This window comes from Jaculus jaculus, chromosome 3 (assembly GCF_020740685.1).
Source record: "Jaculus jaculus isolate mJacJac1 chromosome 3, mJacJac1.mat.Y.cur, whole genome shotgun sequence".
Taxonomy (NCBI): Eukaryota; Metazoa; Chordata; class Mammalia; order Rodentia; family Dipodidae; genus Jaculus; species Jaculus jaculus.
In genome coordinates, this window is record NC_059104.1 from 184,646,395 (window position 1) to 184,671,967 (window position 25,573).

At 47.5% G+C, this 25,573-nt stretch overlaps 1 protein-coding gene across 1 annotated transcript in view; it reads right to left on the bottom strand.

The window, feature by feature from the left end:
* The window catches only part of Sergef (secretion regulating guanine nucleotide exchange factor), a 228,881-nt gene that overhangs the window by 203,005 nt on the left and 303 nt on the right, over positions 1–25,573 (bottom strand). The window contains 6 exon segments of the mRNA XM_045146373.1: positions 4,290–4,352; positions 7,194–7,307; positions 13,083–13,143; positions 17,885–17,979; positions 20,724–20,879; positions 22,164–22,299. Of these exon segments, the coding sequence (XP_045002308.1) occupies positions 4,290–4,352; positions 7,194–7,307; positions 13,083–13,143; positions 17,885–17,979; positions 20,724–20,879; positions 22,164–22,299 (625 nt within the window).

The window sequence follows — 25,573 nt, forward strand, 5'->3', positions numbered from 1 at the left end:
GGCGGCCCTGCAGTGCTGACGTGCCGCAGCGTTACGCGGCACCCTGCATTCTCAGAGTGCAATCTTCGGGGTGCACAGCGTACAGGAATCCCATACAGGGGAGCACAGACTGCATCTCCCAAACATATCAATCTATTAATGACCGGTGGGTTACAGAGATGCTGCTGACACGAAGCTTGTGTACGTGACCAGTCTTCGTTTACCTTAGAACATCTACACCATTTCTTTTGGAAGACACTGTTTTCCACAGGAGGATCATTAGCCGTTGCATCAGCAGGTAAAATTAAGCTCTGCTGCAATGCCAAATAGTTACATAATCTGCGAGAACTGCAGAGGACAGGTCTAAAGAGCACTTAAAAAAAAAAAAATCCAGTGTGTTAGGAGGCCTGAGCAAGATGAGGAGAGAGCGTTATTAATCTCGACAATCTTTAACTCACTTTCAAAATACTTAAAACCAACTCACTTTGTGAATAAACTAAAAATGACTAAAGGGACACTTTTAAATGGTGAATATCATATACGAATTGTAGCTCAACAATGAATTCAAAATCTAGGTATTAAAAAGCATCATAATAAAAGTGCCCACATAAGAAGTAATAAATTTAGGCTGGGCATGGTGGCACACGCCCTTAATCCCAGCACTCAGAAGGCAGAAGTAGGGGGTGCCATGAGTTTGAAGCCAGCCTGGGACTACATAGTAACCCACTACAAAAAAAAAAAAAAAAAAAAAAAATCAAAAAGAACAGAAAAGAAAAAGAAAACATAAATTTACTAGTAACAACATATTTGTAAGAAATTGACATGAGCAGGCAATTAGATAATTTCTAGACTTACATACTGTTGGTCATTTCAAGCTAATTAGAATAGTGAAGAAATATTTCACTACACACTTACTTTTGGACAATATGAACACACACACAAACACACACACACACACACACACACACACACACACAAGCGTGCGTGCACACTGACTATGGGCTGAGCAAGGCATTTCTATCCTGGAGGCTCCAGGCTTTCCTCTGTAGAAGGAAAGACAGGACCAGGAGCCAGAGGAGTTGCTTAAAGTTGGCATTCAACTCAATTTAACACTTTCAACAAACATTTGAGCTATAAGTAGGTGTTTCTTTTGTTGGCTGGTTTAAATTCATTAAGCCACAGTTTATCTACAGCTCAGAATCTGCAAAGAACTTGAACTCTCACAATGGCTTGGGTGCTCTGGAAAAGCAGCAGAGGCTCCGTCACACAGCGCTGAGGTTTGATGTGAGAGAATACATGCTGCCTTCAGTTTCATATACCATGTGCACACCTACATTTCCCCATGAAACACCAAGCTCACTAAATATAAAAGTCCTCCTACTTGCTTGAAAAATAAGATGCAATTAATTCTGAGAGAGGTCTTCCCAAGATAAATCTTTCACACATATAACCTCCAGACTTGCCAGCCTCCAACAGGACAATCCAAGAAATCTGGCCAAAGAAAATGGAGCTTTGACTCTCAAAAAAAACACCTTCTGGGGCTGGAGAAATGGATTAGCAGTTAGGCACTTGCCTGTGAAGCCTAAGGACTCCGGTTCGAGGCTTGGTTCCCCAGGACCCACATTAGCCAGATGCACAAGGGGGCACATGCGTCTGGAGTTCGTTTGCAGTGGCTGGAAGCCCTGGTGCACCCATTCTCTCCCTCTCTCTCCCTCCCTCCCCCTCTCTCTTTCTCTCTCTTTGTCTGTCACTCTCAAATAAATAAGGATAAACAACAACAACAAAAAAAAATCTTCTGAAGAAAGGTCACTAGAACATACATACAGACTTGGCTGGACTCAGTGGGTAGCTGGATAAATGGCCAGACAGAAGAACGGAATGTGAAAGCTCAGCATGCAGAGGTGCTTGTAGTCCCAGCCATTGGGAGGTGAAGAAAATGGGACCAAGTGTTGGAGGCCAGCCTCAGCCACAGCCAGCTCAGAATGACCCTATCTCAAAAAACTAAAGGAGAGAGATAATGCGGAGAAAAAAATAGATTAGATAGAAAAAAATGGATAGACCAAAGGAATGGAACACAAAGATAAATTTGAGAGACATCTATTGTAGAAAATAGGTTAGAAAGTACTTAGATACATGAATTTAAATAGGTCAGAGAGAAAGATAAAATATAAATATGGGTGCAGAGCAGACAAATGTGTGTGGAGATAAGCACATGAGCTGGACAGATGCAGGCGGGGCTGGGTACGCACCCCATGGATCGGGACGCGGGAGGCCCTAGTTTGATGCCTCGTGGACTGAGCCAGGCGGCAGACACCTGTGTGGCCAGGCAGCTGGGAGAGGAAGGCAGAATGATACCCAGCTGAAGGTCACTGTTAGCTACACAGTAAGTTTTAGGTCACGCTGGTAAGACCTTGTCCGAAAAAGGAAGGAAAGGAGAGGAGGAGGGAGAAAAAGATGTAGATAAATAAAATAAGAAAAATAAGTCAGTACAAAAATTAATCAGCTAGAGAGTACAGAAAGGCAGAGAACTTCGGCAGTTATATTAGACAGTGAAATGAGTTACATGGAACTTAAAAAAAAAAGCCAGGTGTGGTGGCGCACACCTTTAATCCCAGCACTTGGGAAGCAGAATGTAGGAGGATCGCTGTGAGTTTGAGGCCATCCTGAGAATACAGAATGAATTCCAGGTCAGCCTAGACTAGAGTGAAAACCTACCTCGAAAAACCAAAAAATAATAGTAATAAGAAGGGGGGGGCTGGAGGGATGGCTTAACAGTTACGGCATTTGCCTGCAAAGCCAAAGGACCCAGGTTCGATTCCCCAGGACCCACGTTAGCCAGATGTGCAAGGGGGCACACACATCTAGAGTTCATTTGCAGTGGCCGAAGACCCTGGTGCGCCCATTCATTCTCTCTCTCCCTCCCCCCCCCTCTCTCTCCCTCTTTCTCTGTCAAATAAATAAATAAATATAAATAAAATATTGTTTTTTTAAAAAAGGCTGGGGAGGTGGCTTAATGGTGAAGGCACTTGCCTTAACCATCCATACTTGACTCTCCAGGTCCCAGGTATGTAAGCTAGACGTACAACGTGACGCCAGAGTGCAAGGTCTCTCTCTCTTACACACACACACACACACACACACGATGGCACATGTGTCTGGAGTTCGACTGCAGTGGATAGAGGACCCAGCATACCAATTCTCTCTCATCCTCATTCACTCTTATTTAAAAAAAGTAGTATAGGGGATGGAGAGATTGCTCAATGGTTAAGGTGCTTGCCTGCAAAGCTTAATAACCTGGGTTCAATTCCCCAGTACCCATAGTACCCATGTAAAGCCAGATGCGCAAAGTGGTACATGTGTCTGGAGTTCATTTGCAGTGGCTAGAGGCCCTAGCAGGCCCACTCACACTCACGTGCATGCTCCCTCTCTCCCTCTCGCCCTCCCTCCCTTCCTCTCTCTCTCCCCCGCCCCCTTTGTTTGCAAATAAATTAATCTTGTAATTTGGGAAACTGTGGCTGGAAGATTACCAAAAATTCAAACCCAGCCTGGGCTACATAGTGAGTTGCAAACCAGCCTGAGCTACAGAATGAGACCCTGTCTCAAAAAAAAAAAAAAAAAACAAACAGCCAGGCATGGTGGCACACGCCTTTAATGCCAGCACTTGGAAGGCAGAGGTAGATGGATTATTGCTAGTTTGAGACCACATATTTAATTCCAGGTCAGCCTGGGCTGGTCAGAGACCCTATCTCGAAAAACTAAAAAAGAAAAAGAAGGTAACTGCACAATTGCATTATAGACGTATGTACCACAGAACACTGCAGTCAGCAATGGACCCGTATACAACAGTACAGGCCATGTAGTCTAGGTGTGCAGGAGACGTATCAGTTACACGTGTGCAAGTCCATGCTGGTGTTCAAACAAGGACAGAATCCCATACAGACACATTTCTGAGGACAGCCCCGCATCACAAAGCACCACGTGACTACGTGAAGTTCCTGGTGATTATGAGACCTGGCCATCACAACTCCCCTGACCAGGTGAGAACTTTGTGCTTGTATAATGGGAAAACAAGCTCAGAGGACAAGGGATGAGCCTTTGTTTGATGTAAGTGCTGCGCATTCACTGGAATTAAATCCACAGAAGTACCCACAGAGCATGTGCAGACACAAACGGTCTCAGAAAGGTAACTTCCTGAAGACTCTGCCAGTGGCGGCCCAGAGTATGACCGTCCCTCGGGCCCTGAGCTGCCCTTGGCAATCACGCATGGAATTCTGAGCCACAGACTCTCCCGGGAAATGCTTGGGACCTACCTGACAATGACACTGAGTGACCAGATCCAGCAGCAACAATCACTGCTGTGGAATTGTCCAGGCCTACAAAAGAAATGTGGTAATGTTTAGACCGGAATACACTGGTAGAGGGGCCTCTCGACCAGCATGACCCTGCTGTGGGGAGCCACGCAGCTAGTGACAGGCAGCTCTGGCCAGGATGGCCACCTCGTGAGAGCTGGGGACATGCCCGGACTTTGAATGAATAGGTAAACACACTGAAGACAAACCCATTAGACTCCTCACGCTCACAAAGGAGAGGTAGATACGAAGAAGAGGAAAGCTAGAAACATCCACGTGGTATCAGACTGTGATTAGAGAAACCAGGGCAAATACTTAGTTTCTAGTAGAGACAGATGCATAGGAGAGAGGTGCATGCATCTGAAAATGCATATGTGTGTGTGTGCACTTCCTAGCTCTGCCTGCTGAGTGAGCCAAAAAGGAAAATTCTCACACATGCAGCTGCTACCAGAGGCAGGACTTAAGCACAAGCCCCAGCCGCCTCAGAACACGCAGAAAGCGGAATGTGAGTCTGCCTTCCACCTCCAAGACAGCATTTTCTCCCCTAATCGTGCCGCCTCCACTGACAGAATCCCAGTCAACCCTACTAAGCGCTGGCGTAGTCTGGGCGGCATGCGGCCCCCTGCAGACAGATGTGGCCCTCCGCTGGCAGCCTTCCTGGCCCTCCTGCCTGACTGGCTAGCGTCTCCATACAAGTGATCTCTCTCCATCAAGCATCCTGCTGAATGATAGGACTGAGCGGATGTTCCCAGCCACTTTCACCCGAGAGGAATCTGGGCCCTTAGTGACCACGTGAGGGGAGACATCTGGGAATCTAACTCCGAGCCCACGGTACAGGGTGAAGACAGAAGAGCCATACTGACAGGCTTCAAGGGCAGGAAGCTGAGCCATTCTAGAGTCCATCAGCAAACAGCACACAGCCTGAGCCTATGCTGCTGTTTCATGCACATCCCAAACTGCTATTTAAATTGAAAATACAAGTATTTTGTTTTTATTTTTTAGTTACTGGACCTGTGATAAAACAGAGGACTGAAACTCACAATCCTTAGCATAGGAGAAAACCTATAAATCCATAAATATGGTACTGTGCTGCTTGTACCCTGTGGGGGTAAGGAGGAGGGAAAAGATGGCACCAACACATGACATATCCATACAAAGTATATTCTTAATGATTAAAAAAAAAGCTGGGCATGGTGGCGCACGCCTTTAATCCCAGCACCTGGGAGGCAGAGGCAGGAGGATCACTGTGAGTTCAAGGCCAACCTGAGACTACAGAGTGAATTCCAGGTCAGCCTGAGCCAGAGTGAGACCCTACCTCAGCCCCAGCTACAGCAGGATGCCTCCAGGTAGATGGCTCAGAATAAACCTAGCATGAGGATACGTCACCCCACGACAGCTACGTCACCCCTCGACAGCTACCTCTCCCCACCATCCTCAGCACAGTCCTTCGGGTGGAGTGATGACTCAGCAGTTAAGGGCACGCGGGCACAAGCACGAGGGCGCCAGCAGGCCCGAGGGACCGTGGCGTTCAATCCGTGTAAACGGCTGGGCAAGACCAGAGGCATCTGCAACTCTAGTCCCGTAGGGAAACAGACCACCAGAGAATCACCACAGCTCAAGAGAAAGAAAAATGGCAAGCCCCACAATCGGGAAGAGACGCTGGCTTAAAAAAGAACAAGCAGGGCTGGAGAGATGGCTTAGCGGTTAAGCGCTTGCCTGTGAAGCCTAAGGACCCCGGTTCAAGGCTCAGTTCCCCGGGTCCCACATTAGCCAGATGCACAAGGGGGTGCACGCATCTGGAGTTCGTTTGCAGAGGCTGGAAGCCCTGGCGTGCCCATTCTCTCTCTCTCCCTCTGTCTTTCTCTCTGTCTGTCGCTCTCAAATAAATAATTAATTAATTAAAAATTAAAAAAAAAAAGAACAAGTAAGCTGGGTGTGGTGACACATGCCTTTAATCCGAGCACTTGGGAGGCAAGGTAGGACTGCCATGAGTCTGAAGCCAGCCTGGGACTACAGAGTGAGTTCTAGGTCATCCCTAGCTAGAGAAAGACCCTACCTCAAAAAAAAAATTAATAAATAAATAAATAAAAATACAGGGCTGGAGAGATTACTTAGTGGTTAAGGTACTTGCCTGCAAAGTCAAAGGATGCAGGTTTGATTCCTCAGGACCCACATAAGCCAGATGCACAAGGGGGGCAAATGCACCTGGTTAAGGCATTTGCCTGCAAAGCCAAGGGACCCAGGTTCAGATCTCCAGGACCCACACAGCCAGATGCACAAGGGGGGGCATGCATCCGGAGATAGTCTGCAGTGGCTGGAGGCCCTGGCGTGCCTATTCTCTCTCCCTACCTGCTTATTTCTGTACCGCTGTCAAATAAAATAAATAAAAATAAAATATTTTTTTAAAAAAGAAGTACTGAGAGAGGTGGAGAGAGAGATGGCTTAGAGGCTAAGGTGCTTGCCTGTGAAGCCTAGGGACCCTTGTTTGACTCTCCAGATCCCACATGAGCCAGATGCATAAAGGTGAGGAAAGTGCAAGGTCAAATATGCCCACTAGGTGGCACAAGCGCCTGGCATTCAACTGCAGTGGCCGAGGCCCTGGCATGTCAATTCTCTCTCTCTCTCGCTTTCTGGCTTGCTTGCTCTAACTCTCAGTCTCTTGCTATCTCTAAAATAAAAATAAATAAATACTGAGAGCTCAAGGTTTGGCTCAGTGGCAGGGCGCTTACTTAGTATTTGTGAGAATGTGAGTTCAAACCCCAGCACCATCAAAAGAAAAAGGAGGAAAAGAAAGGAAGAAGAGGAAAAAGGAGGAGGAACAGGAAGAAAGAATAACTTTAAGACAAATCCAAAATGGATGCTCACCCGTCACTCTGCTTGGTTCCTTTGCAGTGATAAACAATGGGAGCGTCTGCCCAGGACACAAGCGTCGTCCAGGTGATGCCAAACCTGTCCCCCACTGGAACACGATGCCACTCACTTCCCAGGGAGGAGGAGGAGAAAATGGAGAAACTGACGTCAGGATGAGACCAGACTGCTCTTTGAACCACACTGCCGTGAGACTGTCCAATGCATCCTCAGGAAACAGGAGCACTGTGGAGGAGTTCAGTTGCTTTGGGTCCTGGGACTGGCCACAGGGATTACTACCACCATGCAGATCACAAGTCTATGAAAATGCCAGTATCAAAACACTTCCTGCTAGCTAGGCATAGTGGTGCCCACCTTTAATCCCAGCACTTGGGAGGCAAGTTCAATGCCACACTAGAACTACAAAATGAGTTCTAAGCTAGCCTGGGATAGAGTGAGACACTACCTCAAAAAAAAGAAAAGTAAAAAAAAAGTCCTCCTACAGTGTAAGGGTGTACCCCAGAGTTAAAACACTGGGATGCTACCCAGTTCATGGCTAAACTGAAAAGACAACTTGGACTCCAAGCCAAACACACAGGAACCTCAAAAGCCACCAAGTTCGTTCCTCACATTTACTAGAAGAGAAACCGAGGCTCTGAAGAGAGGATGTGATTGGCTAAGGTCACACAGGGAACCAACAGCACAGAATGCTTTGGTTCAGCTCTCCTAACACCCAAGACACAAGGTGAATTCAAAGGGTCTTGGTTACCAAACACACAGTACTTAAGGGACTTAACAGCCTCTTTTTCAGGAATGGCTGTGTATTTCTATGTCCACTGAATCTATGTATCCATATTCTGAACTCCATTCAAGTGCACAGATAAAGTCCTCTGTGTTGACTCTAGTCATATATGTGTACCCTTGGGCCCATGAGACAACCCCCCATTAAGGTCTGCTCCTCTGGAAGCACTCTATATCCAACACTATGCAAAATAAGTTACGGCCACTAAGTACTATGGGAGCCAAGCGGGGCTGTGTTAAGACAAAACCTATTGTCTCCTCGCCAATGGAACATGGTACAAAGGCTCCTTGGCTGCCTCAGAATCATGACTTCTGTAGAGAATTAGATCAAGTCCACACCACTACTGGTTGGTGTGCATCTGAAGTGTCAAACATGGACTTCTTGACTTTGACGCTTTATTGTAAAATATACATAAAATTTACTAGTTTAGCCATTTTCAGTGTATTAAAATGACGTATGGCCTTTATCAGTTTCCACCTCCACACCTTTCTCATCCTGCAGAGCTGAGACACACAGCACCCGTAAGTCACCACGCCTCACTCACCAGCCCCTGGAAGCCATTCTTCTCCTCTCCGCCCTACAGTTCTGACTTGTCTAAGAGCCTCATGTCGTGGAATCACGCTGCATTTGGCTTTTTTGTAGCTGGCTTATTTCATCTAGCATGGAGGAGTGTGTCAGGGTTTCCATACTTCTTAAAGCTGACAATGTTTTACTGTGTGCGTGTGTGCGCGTGCGTGTGCGCGCGTGTGTGTGCGTGTGCGTGCGTGTGTGCACGCGTGCCACATTCTGTTCACCCACTCCTATGGGAGTGGACACACGAGCTGCTTCCATGTTTTCGCCATCGGGAACAACGCCATTTATAAGATGTCTGAAGTTTCTTGTGAGCTATAGATTTTTCTTTTCTCTCTCTTTTCCCTTCTCACTCCCTAAACAATTCATTTGTTGAGGAAGTGATAATTTGTTTTTAGTAGTATCATTTTTTTTTCTAAGATAAATGTTATTGAGTATGTAAAGAAATTGGAACCCTCTGCACCGTTACTGGAAATACAAAACAGCTCAGCTGCTACAGAAACAGCATGGAAGTTCCTCAAAAAATTAAAAATAGAACTAACATATGATCTAGCAACTCCCATTTCCCGAAAGAATTGAAATCAGGACCTCAAATCATTCCCATGGTTACACATGAAAGCTGGAGTCCAGAAACAACCCACATCTGCTGACAGTTGACTGGCCGCAGGAGCGTTAATGGAATATAATTCACACTTAGAAGAGAAGAAAAGCCTGTGACTCACTACAGTGTAAATGAATTTGGATGATATTATTCTAAGTGAAACAAACACTGTACGTATGGTACCACCTGTGTGGTACCTGTGTGGTAGCCAAGTTCACAGAAGCAGAGAATGCAGGGGCCTACAGTAGCAGAAATGGGGAGCCAGAGCTGCCCCATGATCATGAGACTTCAGCTATGCTGGCGGAATAACCTCTAGAGATCTTCCATACACAAGGCTGCTGCAGTTGACAGGACGGTGTTGGGTACTCCAGTATCTGTTACAAGGGGGATCGTGGTGCGGCCGTGACACAGAGCACACTAAACTCCAGCGTCTGTCATGAGGACGGATCGTGGTGCAGTCGTGACACACAGCACACTAAACTCCAGCGTCTGTCACGAGGACGGATCGTGGTGCGGTCGTGACACAGAGCACACTAAACTCCAGCGTCTGTCACGAGGACGGATCGTGGTGCGGTCGTGACACAGAGCACACTAAACTCCAGCGTCTGTCACGAGGACGGATCGTGGTGCGGTCGTGACACAGAGCACACTAAACTCCAGCGTCTGTCACGAGGACGGATCGTGGTGCGGTCGTGACACAGAGCACACTAAACTCCAGCGTCTGTCACGAGGACGGATCGTGGTGCGGTCGTGACACAGAGCACACTAAACTCCAGCGTCTGTCACGAGGACGGATCGTGGTGCGGTCGTGACACAGAGCACACTAAACTCCAGCGTCTGTCACGAGGACGGATCGTGGTGCAGTCGTGACACAGAGCACACTGAACTCCAGTATCTGTTACAAGGGGGATCGTGGTGCGGCCGTGACACACAGCACACTAAACTCCAGCGTCTGTCACGAGGACAGATCGTGGTGCAGTCGTGACACAGAGCACACTGAACTCCAGTGTCTGTCACGAGGACGGATCGTGGTGCAGTCGTGACACAGAGCACACTAAACTCCAGCGTTTGTCACGAGGACAGATCGTGGTGCAGTCGTGACACAGAGCACACTGAACTCCAGTGTCTGTCACGAGGACAGATCGTGGTGCGGTCGTGACACAGAGCACACTAAACTCCAGTGTCTGTCACGTTGACGGATCGTGGTGCGGTCGTGACACACAGCACACTTACAGAGGAGCCCAGGGACGTTTGGGGAGGTGCTAGGTATGTCTACAGTCTTGATGGTGGCATCACAGATATATATGTGTATATGTATATATCAAAATCCATCAAATTATATGCAGCAAATATGTGCAACTATGTGTATGCCAACTTTACCCCAATAAAGCTATTTCTGGAAAAACAAGACTAGCAATCACAGAAAGTTGGAGAGAAAGCAAGAAGAAAATCATTGATACTTTTGCTCTGCTGATGTCTAAGAAAAGAACTTGCTTATAAAATTGTAGTCACAACCATACAACTCAGCACTCGTACTCCTGGGCATTTATCCCAGAGAAATTAAAATTTATGTTCATATAGAAAATACTGTCCCCAAATGTTTATAGCTTTATTCTTTTTTTTTTTTTTTTTTTGGTTTTTTGAGGTAGGGTCTCACTATAGGCCAGGCTGACCTGGAATTCACTCTCTATTCTCACCGTGGCCTTGCACTCATGGCAATCCTCCTACCTCTGCCTCCCGAGTGCTGGGATTAAAGGCGTGCGCCACCACACCTGGCTATAGCTTTATTCTTAATAAGCCAAACTGGAAGCGACCCAGGTGAAAATGGTGACTGGTTAAACAAACTGGTTGTTAGAGACGGATCTGCGCCCTCCACCGCCCGTACTCAGATGGTAATCCCTTACCCCAGGCGGGACTGCTGGAGATGGGGCTTGTATGGACATTAAATGGCCCCATATGGGCAAGGAGTGGTCCTATAGGACCGAGGTGATAGCTCCTTCTCTGCAGTGTGCAGAGGACAGTCCTTTTGAAAACACAGCACCATCTACAAGCCAGCAAGACGGGGTTCACCAGAAACCAATCCTGACCACACACTGATCTTGGGCTTTTAGCCTGTAGGATGGTGAGAAAATAAATTTATGTTATTTAAGCCACTCCACCTGGAGTAGTTTGTTAGCAACCCTATCAGACTAACCCAGTGACACATCTATCCCAAGTCACTGTGCTCAGCAACAAGAGGGAACGCATTACTGAGACGCACACCCTGGATGAGCGGCCAGGAAATGACGAGGAGGGGAGAAGGCAAAGCTCGAAGCCGGCGGGCCAAGAGCAAGGCAGAGCAGGGGCTGCCAGGGGCACTTCAGGGGATGAGAGTATCGGGAGGCAAGTGTGGCTGTAAGCACACAATGTGAAGCACCCTCGTGATGCTGCAATTGTTTGGTATCCTGACTGCACGTCAACATCCTGCTAGAGATACTGAACCATCGATTCTGCAGGATGTTACCACTGGGGGAACTGCAGAAAGAACACAAGGGGTATATTTTATTATTAACAACTGCAGGTGGGTCCATAATTATCTAAAAATACAAGATTCAATTTTTTAAGAGCAAGTGTAATCAAGAGTAAGACCCAGGAGTGTAAGCAACAGTGGCCACAGGGCTGCACTGAGCTCCTCCTCCCCGGCCTCCGCCGACCCGCGCACCCCTGCACTCGCGGGCACGGCCTCGGCTGGCCAGCCAGCTCACGCTGGGCCGCGGGTCAAAGGAGGGGGCCCAGAGAAACGAAGACTGCAGCGAGCTCTGCCTCCCCAACCGTCCCGTGTTTCTAATCGCCTCGCCTACTGTCTCCTCTCTCAGTATGCTCTGGCTTCCTTCTCTCTCCTGTATTCATTTTTGATTAGTTTCTGTGTACATGTGTGGGTGTGTGCATGTATGATGTTCATGTATGTGAGTGAGTGTGTGTGTGTGTGTGTGTGTGTGTGTGTGTGTGTGTTTTAGAGAGAGGGAGGGAAGGAGAGAATGGGAAGACCAGAGGTTGCTGTACGGTGTCTTCCTCAGTCACACTCCGCCTTATTTGTTGAGACAGGCTCTCTCTAAACCTGGGGCTTACCAACGTGGCTGGACTCGCTCCAGGAAGCCCTGGGATTCGTCTGTCTCTGTGTCCCTAATGCTGGCTGCTCCAGCTTTCACATACATGCTGGGGATCTGAACTCACGTCCTCAGGCTTACACAGCAAGCACTTCAACCACAGAGACTTATTCCAGTCTCCTTCTCTTCTAATGGGACAGCAGATGCATCAATCCTTTTCCAAACATCAGGACCCCCAGGGCTGGCCTAAGTCCTACTTATCTTAATGCCCAAGACACAGTCCACACCCCACCTGCTCTCTCCACTCCACACACACAGGAGTCCTTCTGCCTGTTCAGAGTACAGAAGCAGCTCACTCAAAGATTTTGAGTCAAAAGCATTAAAGACCACTGAGAAGTCACTGCAAAGAATGTGGGTCTTGGAATCCGGACTCCAATCTTCACACCGCCCTTTACTGAGCACCAAAAACAGGAACAGCTAGACAAGTCACCTCTGCTCTCCCTCTGGCTAAATCACTTAAGCCACTGCTGCCTCATGCCTCTCCTTTAACCAGAACCACAACATGATCACTTCTCTGCCTTTTGGATATGATCAAATTAAAAACTCTGCACACCTTTAATCCCAGCACTGGGGAGACAGGTAGGAGGATCACCATGAGTTTGAGGCCACCCTGAGACTCCATAGTGAATTCCAGGTCAGCCTGGGCTAGAGTGAGACCCTACCTTGAAAAAAAAAAAAAAGCTCCAACATAGCATGACCCTTTCAAATACACCTGGAAGGGCTCTTCTCCAGAAGCTTCTGGCCTGCCTAGGATAGGCCTACTTAGGAAACAAAGGTCAAACGATCACCTGTAGCGGCTAACGCATGCCTCAGTCCAGCAGCAACACAAACCACCTTCTCTCTCAGGAGCTGTGCAAAGAAAGAACAGGATTTAGTTTCAGAATATCCATCTACGGGGTGGAGCAATGGCTTGGTGGTTAAGGCGCTTGCCTGCGAAGCCTAAGGACCCATGTTCAACCCCCTAGACCCCATGTAAGCCAGGCGCACGAGATGACACATGTGTAAGGCCACACATGCACACAAGGTAGCACACACATCTGGATATCCATTACAGTGGCTGTTGGCCTTGGCATGCCAGTTATTTCTCACACAAACTCACTCTCGCTCTATCTTATTTAAAAGGGGGAGGGCAGTCTGTTGGGCTTGTCTCAAATTAAAATAAAAAAGAATACCCATCTACAAAATTTTATGTAATTCATGCCCACCTACAACAGCTACAGTGTGTCTGGTCCTCCTTATGTTTGACTGGCTTAGAGTTCCCTGTAACCTTTTCACCCACAAATACCTCCATTTCATCACTAGATGATAAATAAAAAAGTTTTAAAAAGCCTTCATCACAACACCCTATCACACTGCCTCTCAGGTCATCCAGTCCAGGGGTTGGGTGTGTTCTAACAAGAACCAAATATCATATAGCTCTTGTCACACAGTTCTAAGTTTCCACAAACCTTATTCACAAGAGGCTGGAGTTCTCCCACTCATGATCCAGTGCAAATCCCCCCCAATGCTGGATCCTCCACGGGGGTCATCCAGCCCTTGCCCAACACCACCCCACAGAGCCGTGGGCTCACCACCTTCCCGGGCACCTCCGCCACCTTCGCACACTTCATCTGTCTCTTGAGGTGGAGCCAAGCCCATGTGCAGCAGCTGCTGACAAAGCTTTCCAAATATTTGAAGACAGTTGTCATGTCCTCTCTGAGACATCTTGTAGCGGTTTTAAAAATAGGTCCTCAAATTCTCTGATACTACTGCCTTCAAGATGTCGAGCTTACTTCCCCTCCCTTGTGTGGGCTGGGCTTAGTGACACACTTCTAATGAAAAGAAAAGGAAGCAATGAGTGACTCAGACAAGGTGACAAGAAGCGCCGAGGTATCTCCCTCTCCTGGATCACTCTTGGGGAAACCAAGCGCTAAGTTTGAAGAGCCCCACAGGGAGGGCACTGCGCCTCGGGCCAGCAGCCTCACAAGATCCTGGCCATGGGCCAGCACCTAGTCCTCAGGGATGCAGGGTCTCCTCTGCCACCTCATGAAAGGCCAGCTTGGAGGCTCAGAGCTCCCATCCCTGATCCCCAGAAATGATGGGTTAATGTTTCCTGTTCGGAGCCATAAAGTTTGGTGGTAATCTGTCACAGTGCAACAGGAAACTGGAAATCTCTTCTTTAGGAGCACGTCCCCATTCCACCAGCCACTGCAAGACTTGTAATGCACTCTACTCTGCCTCCTAGCTTCCCTCCTGGGACTATGCTCTCTTGCTCTGACCTCTCCCCTCCCAGGGTCTCATATAGTTCCCAGGATAGCCTCAGACTCACTACGCAGCTGAGGGTGACCGTGAACTTCTGCTTCTCCTGCCTCTCCCTCTCCCATGCTAGCAGTACAGGCTTGCATCCACACGCCTGACCTGTGCAGTGCTGGGATCGAATCCAGGGATTCCTGCATGCCAGGCAAATATTCCGTGAACTGAGCTACATCCAGCACTCAGACTCTGTCTCAGGAAGGAACAGTATATGTACCACCAGCACCCTGCGGGGCTTTTAGCACCTCTGTTTGTTTACAGATCCACAGTGGCTTTCAAAAGTTTAGGACCCCAAAGGGCAGTGACTGAAACTTATTTACCTTTATGTCCAGGACCTGTGCACTATGTACCCCAGCAGCAGTCGGCCCAGCACAGATCTCTGGCACCCCTGTTTGTAGAGACTATACATCTGTCAGAAAGTCTCCAGTCAATCACATCAGCCTTTGGCAAGATCACCTCTTAGTGCTAATGCACTGTAAGTATACGGTCCTTTGCCTTATGTTTCTTCCTGCGTCCCTTTCCTATCTCTAAACTGACCAAGGACTCAGTCTCCTGAGCACTGCCCTTCTCCACCTCCAGTTCTAGACCCATTACCACTGCTTTAATTCAGGCCTGGACCATCTCTGGCCTGTTCTTACCCGTGACACAGTCTGCTGCCCTGACTGACCCTCCTACCTGACCTACTCCAACACAGCTAAGCTGCTTACACCAGCCCACAGCTCCTGTCCATGCTGCCTGCCTTTCCTTATCCTATTCCTGGGCGTAGAAGCTGGTTTTGGCACCTACTGTGTATCCTCCCATTCTAAGCCAGCAAACCTCTACGCAAGTCTAAGACTTGGTGAAGCCTTCTGCCAGGTAAGAGTCCAACCATCCCTCCCAGCCTATGCATGCTGAGGCTACCACAGTTCTAACATGACACTGCATCCATGCACCTATTCATCTATACAAATCCCTCAAATGCTAAGACAGGCCTCAACCACCTCTGCTCCCACTACCTAAACACAGTGCCTATACACTACAGCTTCTCATTGAATAAACGAGTTCCTATAGCTCACTTTAGCACAGTCTCCCCACTGCTACTGAGGATACGGCCCATCAAATGTTTTTACTTACTGAGTCTGTCATCCAGCATATCCTAACCATTGTTCCTTTCTGTCTCCTTTAATTATATAAATTCTAATTAAACTAAATTAATTATAACATATGTAGGTTCCTACAAGGCCACCTATTTGCAATTGGGAGTTATAGCACTTCTACAGCAGGGATCTAGAGTTCTATAGAATCCAGACTTGTGGGCATACCCAGGCAACCATTACCCCCCCCGAACAACAGCCCACAGGGCACCACTGAGCCCAGCAAGATGACAGAACAGACCCATGCTTTCTAATGAAAAGACATGTCCCACCCTCAATCAGAGTTTAGGGGAGTAAGATACTATCGTGGCAGCTTAGGTAGTAAGAAACTCATTTTGGATTTTAGCATGTTTCTTTAAAAATCCCTATTTCTATTGAGATCATTTACAATATAAACTTCACAAACCTGTTAAGTATGAAACAGTGAGAAGAGCTATAAGCTAGAGCTCTCAATTAGACAAGAGTCGCTTTACGCTCATAATATCTAAAATGGTGGCACCAGCCGTATGTGGCCATTAAACATGTAAAATGTGACTCAACTGAATGCATACTGTGAGTAAAACACACATACCAGAGTGTAGAGCCTTCGCACAAAATACAGACCAGGAAGTACCTCCTTCATCAATGCTATGTTTAGGCAGAGGTAGGAGGATCGCCATGAGTTCAAGGCCACCCTGAGACTACATAGTGAATTCCTGGTCAGCCTAAGCTAGAGTGAGACCCTACCTCAGAAAACAAACAAACAAAAAATAAATAAATAAATGTTGTTTATAGTTCTATAAATAACAATAGTTTGGATACATTAAATTAGTTTAACAGTTGCTTTCTATTTTCTCTAATTACATGAATTATGATTAAATTAATTATAAGATAGACAGGTTCCTAAATTCCTATAATCCCAGCAGGATCAGGAGTTCAAAGCCAGCCTTGGCTATATAGCAAGTTCAAGACCACTCTGGGCTACCTGAGACTCCATCTCAAGAAAAAACAGGATGCCTTTAATCTCAGCACTCGGGAGGCAGAGGTAGGAGGATCACTGTGAGTTCAAGGCCGCCTTTAGACTTCATAGTGAATTCCAGACCAGCCTGGGCTACAGTGAGACCCTACCTCAAAAAACCAAAAAAAAAGAAAGAAAAGAAAAGGAAAAGGGGGAAAAATTGTTAAAATTACTTTCACCTACATGTTACATGTATAAAACTTTTTCACATCAACAAGAGGAGGCAGACATAAACAGGCCATGTGCTGTGTTGATTATCTTTACATGAAGTGCCCAGAACAGACAAATCCTCAGAGAAAGGAAGGAGACTAGTGGTCTCCAGGGCTGCGAGGAGAAGAGAGTGGGAAATGACTGCCACCAAGCATGCAGTTTCTTCTGTGGTAATGAAAATATTATAAATCAGACAACGGCTGCCGTCTCTGAGGAAATACTACAAACACTGACATACACGATTTAAAAAGGTGAATTTAATACATAAATTGTATCTCAACAAAGCTGCTATTTAAAAATTTTAACTTCACCTGTTCACTTTCTTTAAAAACGTTTCATTTATTTATTTATTTTGCAAAGACAGAAAGAGAGAGAGAGAACAGATGTGCCAGGGCCTCCAGCCACTGCAAACACACTCCAGATGTATGCGCCACTTTGTGCATCTGCCTTTACATGGGTACTGGGGAATTGAACCTGGGTCATTAGGCATTGCAAACAAGTACCTTAACTGCTGAACCATCTCTCCAGCCTTTTTTCTCTTTTAACCTATCATAGTTTGTTTGTTTTTCCTTTTTTTACATAAGGCTCTTAGAAGACTGTAAATCACATTCTATTTCTGTTGGACACTACAGGCTATACCACAGGCTAGCCATGTCCACTTGGACCTGTTTCTAACACAATTTCTATTACTACTAGTTTTAGAATTATAAAACTTCATTACAGAATATACTGCTTTAACTGTCTTACTTTACAAAACTTTGTAATACATGTGATGACTAACATGTTTTTCACAGGTTTTCAATGATCTCCTCCAAAACTGACTTTTCCAAGAACTTCTTTTTCAACTTGAATTCTACTATTCCCTGACTTTTCCGGGACCTAGCTGGCCTTTCACTATGGGTAAGGATAAAAGGAATAGCCTAGAAGCACCAAAAGAACAGGGCAAGCCAAACCTCACCTCAACAGTCTGGGGAACCACACATCTTTGAGGTCCGTGAGGGACTCCTAACTGGCCAAAGGCATTGGATCCACACGACAGGACTCGGCCTTCCTCTGCAAAACACAAGCACTTAAATTACAAACCTAAGAAATGAGACATCTCACCTGTGGCCACTGGGTGACCGCGGAAGCATGGACGTGGGTAAAGGCAGAGAGCAGACCAGCTGCACTTTGAGGCCTCCGGTCCACCTCCAACCTTCTCCTCCTCCAGGAAAGAAAACACTGGGCCCCAGGTAAGGTCTCCCCAGATTACCTATCAATCACACTGGGCCATTAGTGTAGATCACTTAGCCGCGTGCTTTACTGGGATGAGAGGACAAAGTACGCACTATGATAACACTCCCGGCCTTTCTCCCTGCCCTGCCTCATCCCCAACCATTTGGTGAGTGTGGAGAAAGGGACAAGACAAATCTGGCTTGGCACCTTCCTTTTGGATACAGTCCAGGTTTGCCTGTGGAGCAGGCCTAGCGTTTAGAGGGCGCGTGTGGACCAGGGGAGCGTCAGAACCGCTTGGCTTCGTACTTCAGCGTGGTCTGTAACAGCGAAGAGCTGAGTTCTGCCTCCCATGTGGCTGCTCACTGCTGTCCCAGCCAGCTCCGAGCGTGCACGGGAGGCAGCGTCATGTCCTGCCTCCTTACAGCCCAACACAGGCCACGGTATGCACTCAGAAATAACAGCCTGAATCTAAAGTCTACATTTACAAGGATTTTTTTAAAATTTTCATCTTATTTTATTTATTTAAGAGAGGAAAAGAGGCAGAGAGAGAGAGAGAATGGGCATACCTGGGCTTCTAGCCACTGCAAACGAACTCCAGACACATGCACCACCTTGTGAATCTGCCTTACGTGGGTACTGGGGAATCGAACCGAGCTCCCTTGGCTTTGCAGGTGAACACCTTAACCGCTAAGCCATCTCTCCAGCCCCAATGCTTGTCTCACCTAGGGCCTCCTGCATGCTAGGTTAGCTGCCTCACCAGGCCTGATTTGGCTTCTAGTAATTGACAACAAATCGGATGCATATTATGGAAGCCCTGTGCAAAAGATGTCTGCGTAGGAATGGAAGATGGGGTAAGAAGAATTCGTGAGTTGTCTAACAGGAGCCACTGCAGACAGGCAGAAGAGCATGAATTGTCTGGTGTTCCTATAAAGAAAGGTACAGAAGTATGAATAAAAAGATACAAGGCTGAGGGCCTGGACAGATGGCTTAGCAGTTAAGTGCTTGCCTGTGACACTTAAGGACCCCAGTTCTAGGCTCAATTCCCCAGGACCCACTTAAGCCAGATGTACAAGGTGGCGCATGTATCTGAAGTTCGTTTGCGGTGGCTGGAGGCCCTAGTGCGCCCATTCTCTCTCTCTCTCTCTCTCTCTTTCTTTCTCCCTCTCTCTCTCCCTCTCTCTGTTGCTCTCAAATAAATAAATAAAAATAAACAACAAAAAAAAACTTTACAAAAAAAGGATACAAGGCTGAAACCCCACCCTGAAACAAAAAGAAAAAATACAAGGCAACAGGGATACGTAGGGAAAAGTTCTAGAAAGCCACATGGTCAAAAGTTTGGAATTTACGCTATGCATGTAAGAACCCACACGGGTTGGAGGCAGAATTGATAGATGGTCCGTTACAGCCCGGAATGGCCAGCTAAAAAGGACAAAGATGACCAGAGATCAGCTGACAAAATAACACTGCCAGCTGCTCCCAAGGGCATCGTTCTAGTAACCACCGAGCCGCATTCCTCTTGGTCCGCTGTTACCCGCCTTCACTGAGACAAAGAAGCGCTGTCCAACTTCACGCAAGTGTATGTGAGGAGAGCGGGGGCAACTCAGCGAGCGGCTTGCCCAGTACATAGCATAGGGATGCTAGGCCTCATCCTCAAGCAGACATCAGGGAAGGATGACTCAGTGGTAGAGCACGTGCATCCGTGAGACCCTGTGCTTGATCCACACACTACACTCCCACCCCACCCCACCCCCAAAAAATCTCTCAGCAGGAAAAAGCTGCCCTTCGTCTTCATTGCTATACAGCCCTACTTCCTCATTCTTCCCTAACATGACCCGTGAAAAACCCTTACTTGGAACTCCCGCCCAGCTAGACCAGGCGCACAGCTCTCATGAACTTTTGTGACAGGAACTAGTCCCTCAAAGGTATCTAGCCTATCTCAGTCTCTGGCAAAAAAAAGTCCCAGCCCGCCTAAGGACCAAGGTTCAATTTTCCAGTATCCACATAAGCTATATGCACAAGTGGTGCATGCGTCTGGAGTTCATCTGCAGTGGCTGGATGCTGTAGTGCACCCATTTTCTCTCTATCTGCCTCTCTCTCTCTCTCTCTCTCTCTCTCATACATAAAATATTTCTTTCAAAAAGGTTCCCAGGGCTGAAGCGATGGCTCAGCTGTTAAGGGGCTTGCCTGCAAAGCCAAAGGACTTTGGTTTGTCTCCCCAGACCCATGTAAGCCAGATGCACAAGGGGGTGCACGCATCTGCAGTTTGTTTGCAGTGGCCGGAAGCCCTGGTGTGCCCATTCTCTCTCTCTCTCTCTTTCTCTCTCCTTCCTTTCCCCTCTTTCCCTCTCTCAAATAAATAAATAAAATATTTTTTAAAAGTTCTCCAGCCCAATCCCAATCTCTTTTAGAGTTAAAATTCTCCTTGTAAAACGCGCCCAGCCCCTTCCCTTGATGACCAGAGAGAACCGAGGGATGCGTTCTTTAAAGTGCAGAGGGCCTCATTCATGTAGGTGTCCTTGCCATCACGCTCACCTCATCCAGAGCCTCGGTGGAGATCTAGATGTACCCATGAGTGAACTCACCTGTGAGCATAATGGTAAAATCCCAGCCACAAGCCACCTGCTGGATGGGGCAACCAAGGAGGGGCTTGCAGATGGTAAAGCACAGAACCTCCTCTGTGTGGCCAAGCCCCAGCTGCCCATCTTTGTTCAGGCCACAGACAAAAAGACCTCCGACATCTGCAAAACAGAAAAAGGGTCCAGTGGGAGTGTGCCCAGGAGAAATCACCACTGCCAAAATGACAAAAGACACCATTAATTTTTTGGAGTCAAAGATAAATAGCTCTTCTCACCCACGTTAATGTTAATAACTGATACATGTTGCTATGTTCTGGAACCAAAGACATCAGGCCAAGGTCCTCAAACCTAGCACCTAAATGGGAACCCCGTCCTGGCACAGGGACCAAGCACCGAAAGCACATCTACTCCAACAAGAGCGCCAGCGTTTATTCAGCACTTAGAATGTGACGTGAACTGGCCTAAGAGCTTTATGTGTGCGGCTGACTTTTCCTTTAGGCATAGTGTCTAGGGCCCAAAAATACTTTAAAGACCTGTGAGAATGGTTTAATTTTAAATTGTTTTAAAATGAGAAAACGAATAATATTAATGAAAATATAATACAAAATCAGCCTACGGTATATTCATCTTTATACCAGCATAGTTGTAAAATATAATTACTTGGGCTGGAAAGTGGCTCAGCAGTTAAAGGTACTTGCTTGCAAAGTCTGATGCCCCAGGTTTGATTCTCCAGTACGCACGTAAAGCCACTCACTACGTGGCGTACGTGTCTGGAGTTTGTTGTGACAAGGGGGCCTAGTGTGCCCATTCTCCCTCATTCTCCCCCCTTCACTCTTTCTGTATCTCTCCTTGTGAATATAAATGAATAAAAGTGTGTGTGTGTGTGTGTGTGTGTGTGTGTGTGTGTGTGTATAATATCTTAATATTTCTTCACAGAGAAAGAAAGCTGAGCAGTCACCTTCCCATTGCTGGGACAACTACCCTATCAGAAACAGCTTTTAGAAGGAAAGGGATTTTTTTGGCTTACACCTTCAAGGAAAGCTTCATCATGGAAGGGAATGAATGGCAGAGCAGACAGCGAGGGTGTTACATCTTGTCGTAGCAGCGCAGTGAGCTGAGCTCCAAACATCCATGGGCTGGACTAATAAACCTCAAGGTCCACCCCAAGTGACACACTTCATCCGGCAAGGCCCTGCCTCCTGAAGACCCAACACCATTCCCAAATATCCACCAGTTGGAAACCAACTATTCAAAACACTACCACAGGGTACATAAAGACAGAAGTACCTAAAAAAAGTGCTAACATAAGCTCCAATAATGCCCCGAGTATCCACCGTTATCCCCATAGAACAAATGAGAAAACTGGAGCACAGAAAGATTGTCTGCCAAGGGGAAATGTTTCAGTAAGAACACAAGTGGCTATCATCTGCTTTTGAAGGGAGCTACCTGTGACAAGTGCAGAGTGGCCCCCTCCGCCTGTGATCCTCTTGACACACTCAGGTTTACAGAAGTCATTCAGCCGCTGGGGGAGAAGCACATCTTCCTTATGTCCAAGGCCAAGTTGCCCATAGCTGTTTGCACCCTAGGAATAAAACAGGCCAAAGATGAAAAAAAATATGAGAACCCCACTGTATTTGCTTTTACCTGTCACAGTCTCCCTGGCCCTGACCCAACTCTCAGAGCCCCCAACAGCTGAGGTCTCCTCCACCAGCATGAAGAGGCTGACACAGGCATCTACACTTAGACGCCAGCCTCGTCCTGTGACCACCACGATCTCCCCCGTCACAGGACTCCCCTGCCCTGTGTATCTAATGACACACCTCGCCTTTCCCTTCCAGCAAACCAACCCCTCCCTGCACGTTATTGCCTTTGGGAAACAGCACTGGGAATCCTGAGAGAAGCTAATTCTCTTCCAAGGCTGAAGGAAAAACAATGAGGGAGGAAATGGGAACAAAGTAGGAAACATTCTGGAATTACTTCCTGTCCCTTCTCTACACAGCCTTTCTGGAAAAACTGGCAATGACTTCCTGTTAGGATTCAGTTAGTTAGCTAGGGAACGATGTGCCCTCAAACAAGACACATCACTATTTCACTTCTCCCGTGATGAGTTTGGCACAGCTGGAAACAGTCTTTCCAAATACAATGGTTTGCAACTCCAAGATTCAGATCTGCCCTTCGTTGGCTATGTATGTATGTATGTATGTGTATGTATGTATGTGTGTGTATATGTATATGTGTGTGTGCTATAATACAGTAAAAGTCTATAATACAGGTTTAGGGGTGTAGCTGAGTACTGCAATGCTTGCCTACTATGTGCAAGGTCCTGGGTTCAATGCCCGGCACTGGAAGGGAAATCCCTCATCTGAAATTCTTACAGCTAGAAACACTTCAAACCAGAATTTTGTAGAATTCAGAAAAGTAATTGTGTGTGTGTGTGTGTGTGTGTGTGTGTGTGTACACCATAAAGATTGCTGAAAGGCCTGGGGGCAACACCCATTATTGAAGCAGTAAAGCTTCTGCAGCAATTCAGCAGCAAACAGGATTATAAAGAGCCATGTGTCCAAAGAGCTTTGAGTCTTCAGAGCTCGCGTGTTCAGTAAAAAGGGAATTGTGGACCAGCAGAGAGACTATTGATAAGATTTTAGAAATTCTTACAATTTCTTCAATTATCTACTCCAAGCTGGTTCTTACTAAAAAAAAAAAAAAAGAAGAAGAAGAGCTGAGCGTGGTGGCGCACGCCTTTAATCCCAGCACTTGGGAAACAAAGGTAGGAGGATCACTGTGAGTTCAAGGCCACCCTGAGACTACATAGTGAACTCCAGGTAAGCCTGGGCTAGAGTGAGACCCTACCTCGAAAAAAAAAATTGTATGCAGGGTTACCTGCATGAGGGAAAGAAGTTTAAAGTAAATACAAAATAGGAATGCAAAACACGCATACTTAACGAGCAAAATCTTCCCTCCTGGGCTCCAAGAGGGAAGACTAAGACTTGGGGGGTGGGGCCCAGAGGTCCTCAGGAGCCATGAAAGTTTCAGTTACAGGGCGCATTCTTGCGCACTGAACAACCCCCCCCCCAACTAAGGGAGTCCCTGTCATTTCACAGATGAAGACTGGGGAGTCGCACTTCCTATAGCTAGCTAGATAGCTGAGTAAGCAACAAGAGGCCCTCTTCTTTCAAAAGACTTGGCCATGTAAGAAAAAAGAAAATAAGGACAAAAGCTGAACCAGCCCAGGGACTAGACTGTGTGACCCTAGCAAAAACATTACCCACCCACCGCCTTATCCCTTTTTCCTGCTTTTTTGCTATTTCTTCCCATCTCTTCTTGGCATGACAGCACGTATTTACTTGTTGACTGTGGGCTGAGCCGGGACTGGGGGTGCCCTGGGCTGTCTTCCCCGACCTGACACAGTGTGGCTGTGGGAGCCTTCAGTCCCCACCCAGAAAAGCGCAAATGAGAAACCTGCGCAGGGTGGAGCAGTCTCCCCCGCGCTGGGGGTCCTGCGCTGCCCGTTCCCAGGCTGGCCCGTGTCTGGGGGAAGAGGAGACAGCATTGGGAAGTTCAAGCTATGGTGCCAATTTCTCTAATGGTGCAAAAGGTCCTAAATCCAGATTGAAGATGAAAGGAAATTTAATACACCCTATTACTACTGTTTCCTCTCTTCTTCACAAACAAGCAAGACACCCCCCCCACACACACACGCACAAGAAGCAAATGCCCTGTTGTAAGCCCTCGGAGGTAATTAAGATTAAATGATGAGGTTACACGGTGGACGTCAGGTGTCTTCGGAAGAAAAGACACTGGCTTTTCACGTAAAGAACCGAGCTACCTTACGGAAACAGAGAGCACCGACGCCTTAGCATTGGGCTTGCAGCCTCCAGAGCTGTGAGAAAACACATTTCTACTGTTCAAGCTTCCAGTCCGCGGTATTTCGCGATGGCAGCTCAAACTGACAGCTCCACACGGACCACGGCAGGAAGAACACACCACCAGCCCCAAGCCCAGCAGTGATGCCACACTCAACAACTGCTCGGATGGGGTGCACCCCCGGACTGGAAGAAGCCGGCGACCACAGCGCAGGTGATCCCCACCTCCGCGCCAGCTCAAGAGCCACCTGCAAGAACTCGGCCAACCACGCCACGCTCTTCTTTCTGCCAAAGTGCAGCCTCGCACTCAACAAGTCCGCTCACAATTACTCCTCTAAAAAATTGTCAATAAATGATAATTTTGACAGAAATATGGACGCATCCTCCCCCAGCACAAGAACTGGCATTCTCACACCTGTGTATTTCCCAAACACTAGTACATGGCTGGACACACAGGGTACTCATTCATTCATCCATCCATTCATCCTTTAGACAACCAACATGATGCCAGGCACCGACACAGACAAACGAGAACAAGACTTGCTCGGAAGCCACCGCACAACGCTCGCGCTGTAGCCAAGGAGACTGGCACGAACAAATGATACATGTCTTTACCATCACGGCGTCCCCCATGAGGACACGCAAGACCCCAACATCTGCTTGCTGCCATGCGCGGGTGCCACACTCTTGTGCACAAAGGCCCCTCTTGCCCAGCCGACGTTAGGATGACTCTGTCCCTCTCAGGCCAAGATCCGATCGGGTCGCCCCGAGAATCTGCGGATGTGCAGAATGCGGACCTCACAGCCGAGATGCAGGATGCTCTCCGCGATGGTGGTGCTGAGGAAGGGCCTCCATCCTCCAGGCCACACTCAGTGGAGACTCAGGTGACCTCACGGGCTCCCGGACCCGGCGACCCTCCCCCCCGAGCCTTCACGCGGTCGCCCCAGGCGCCCCCCCCCCACCGCATAGGCTCTGCGGCCCCGGAGCACGATC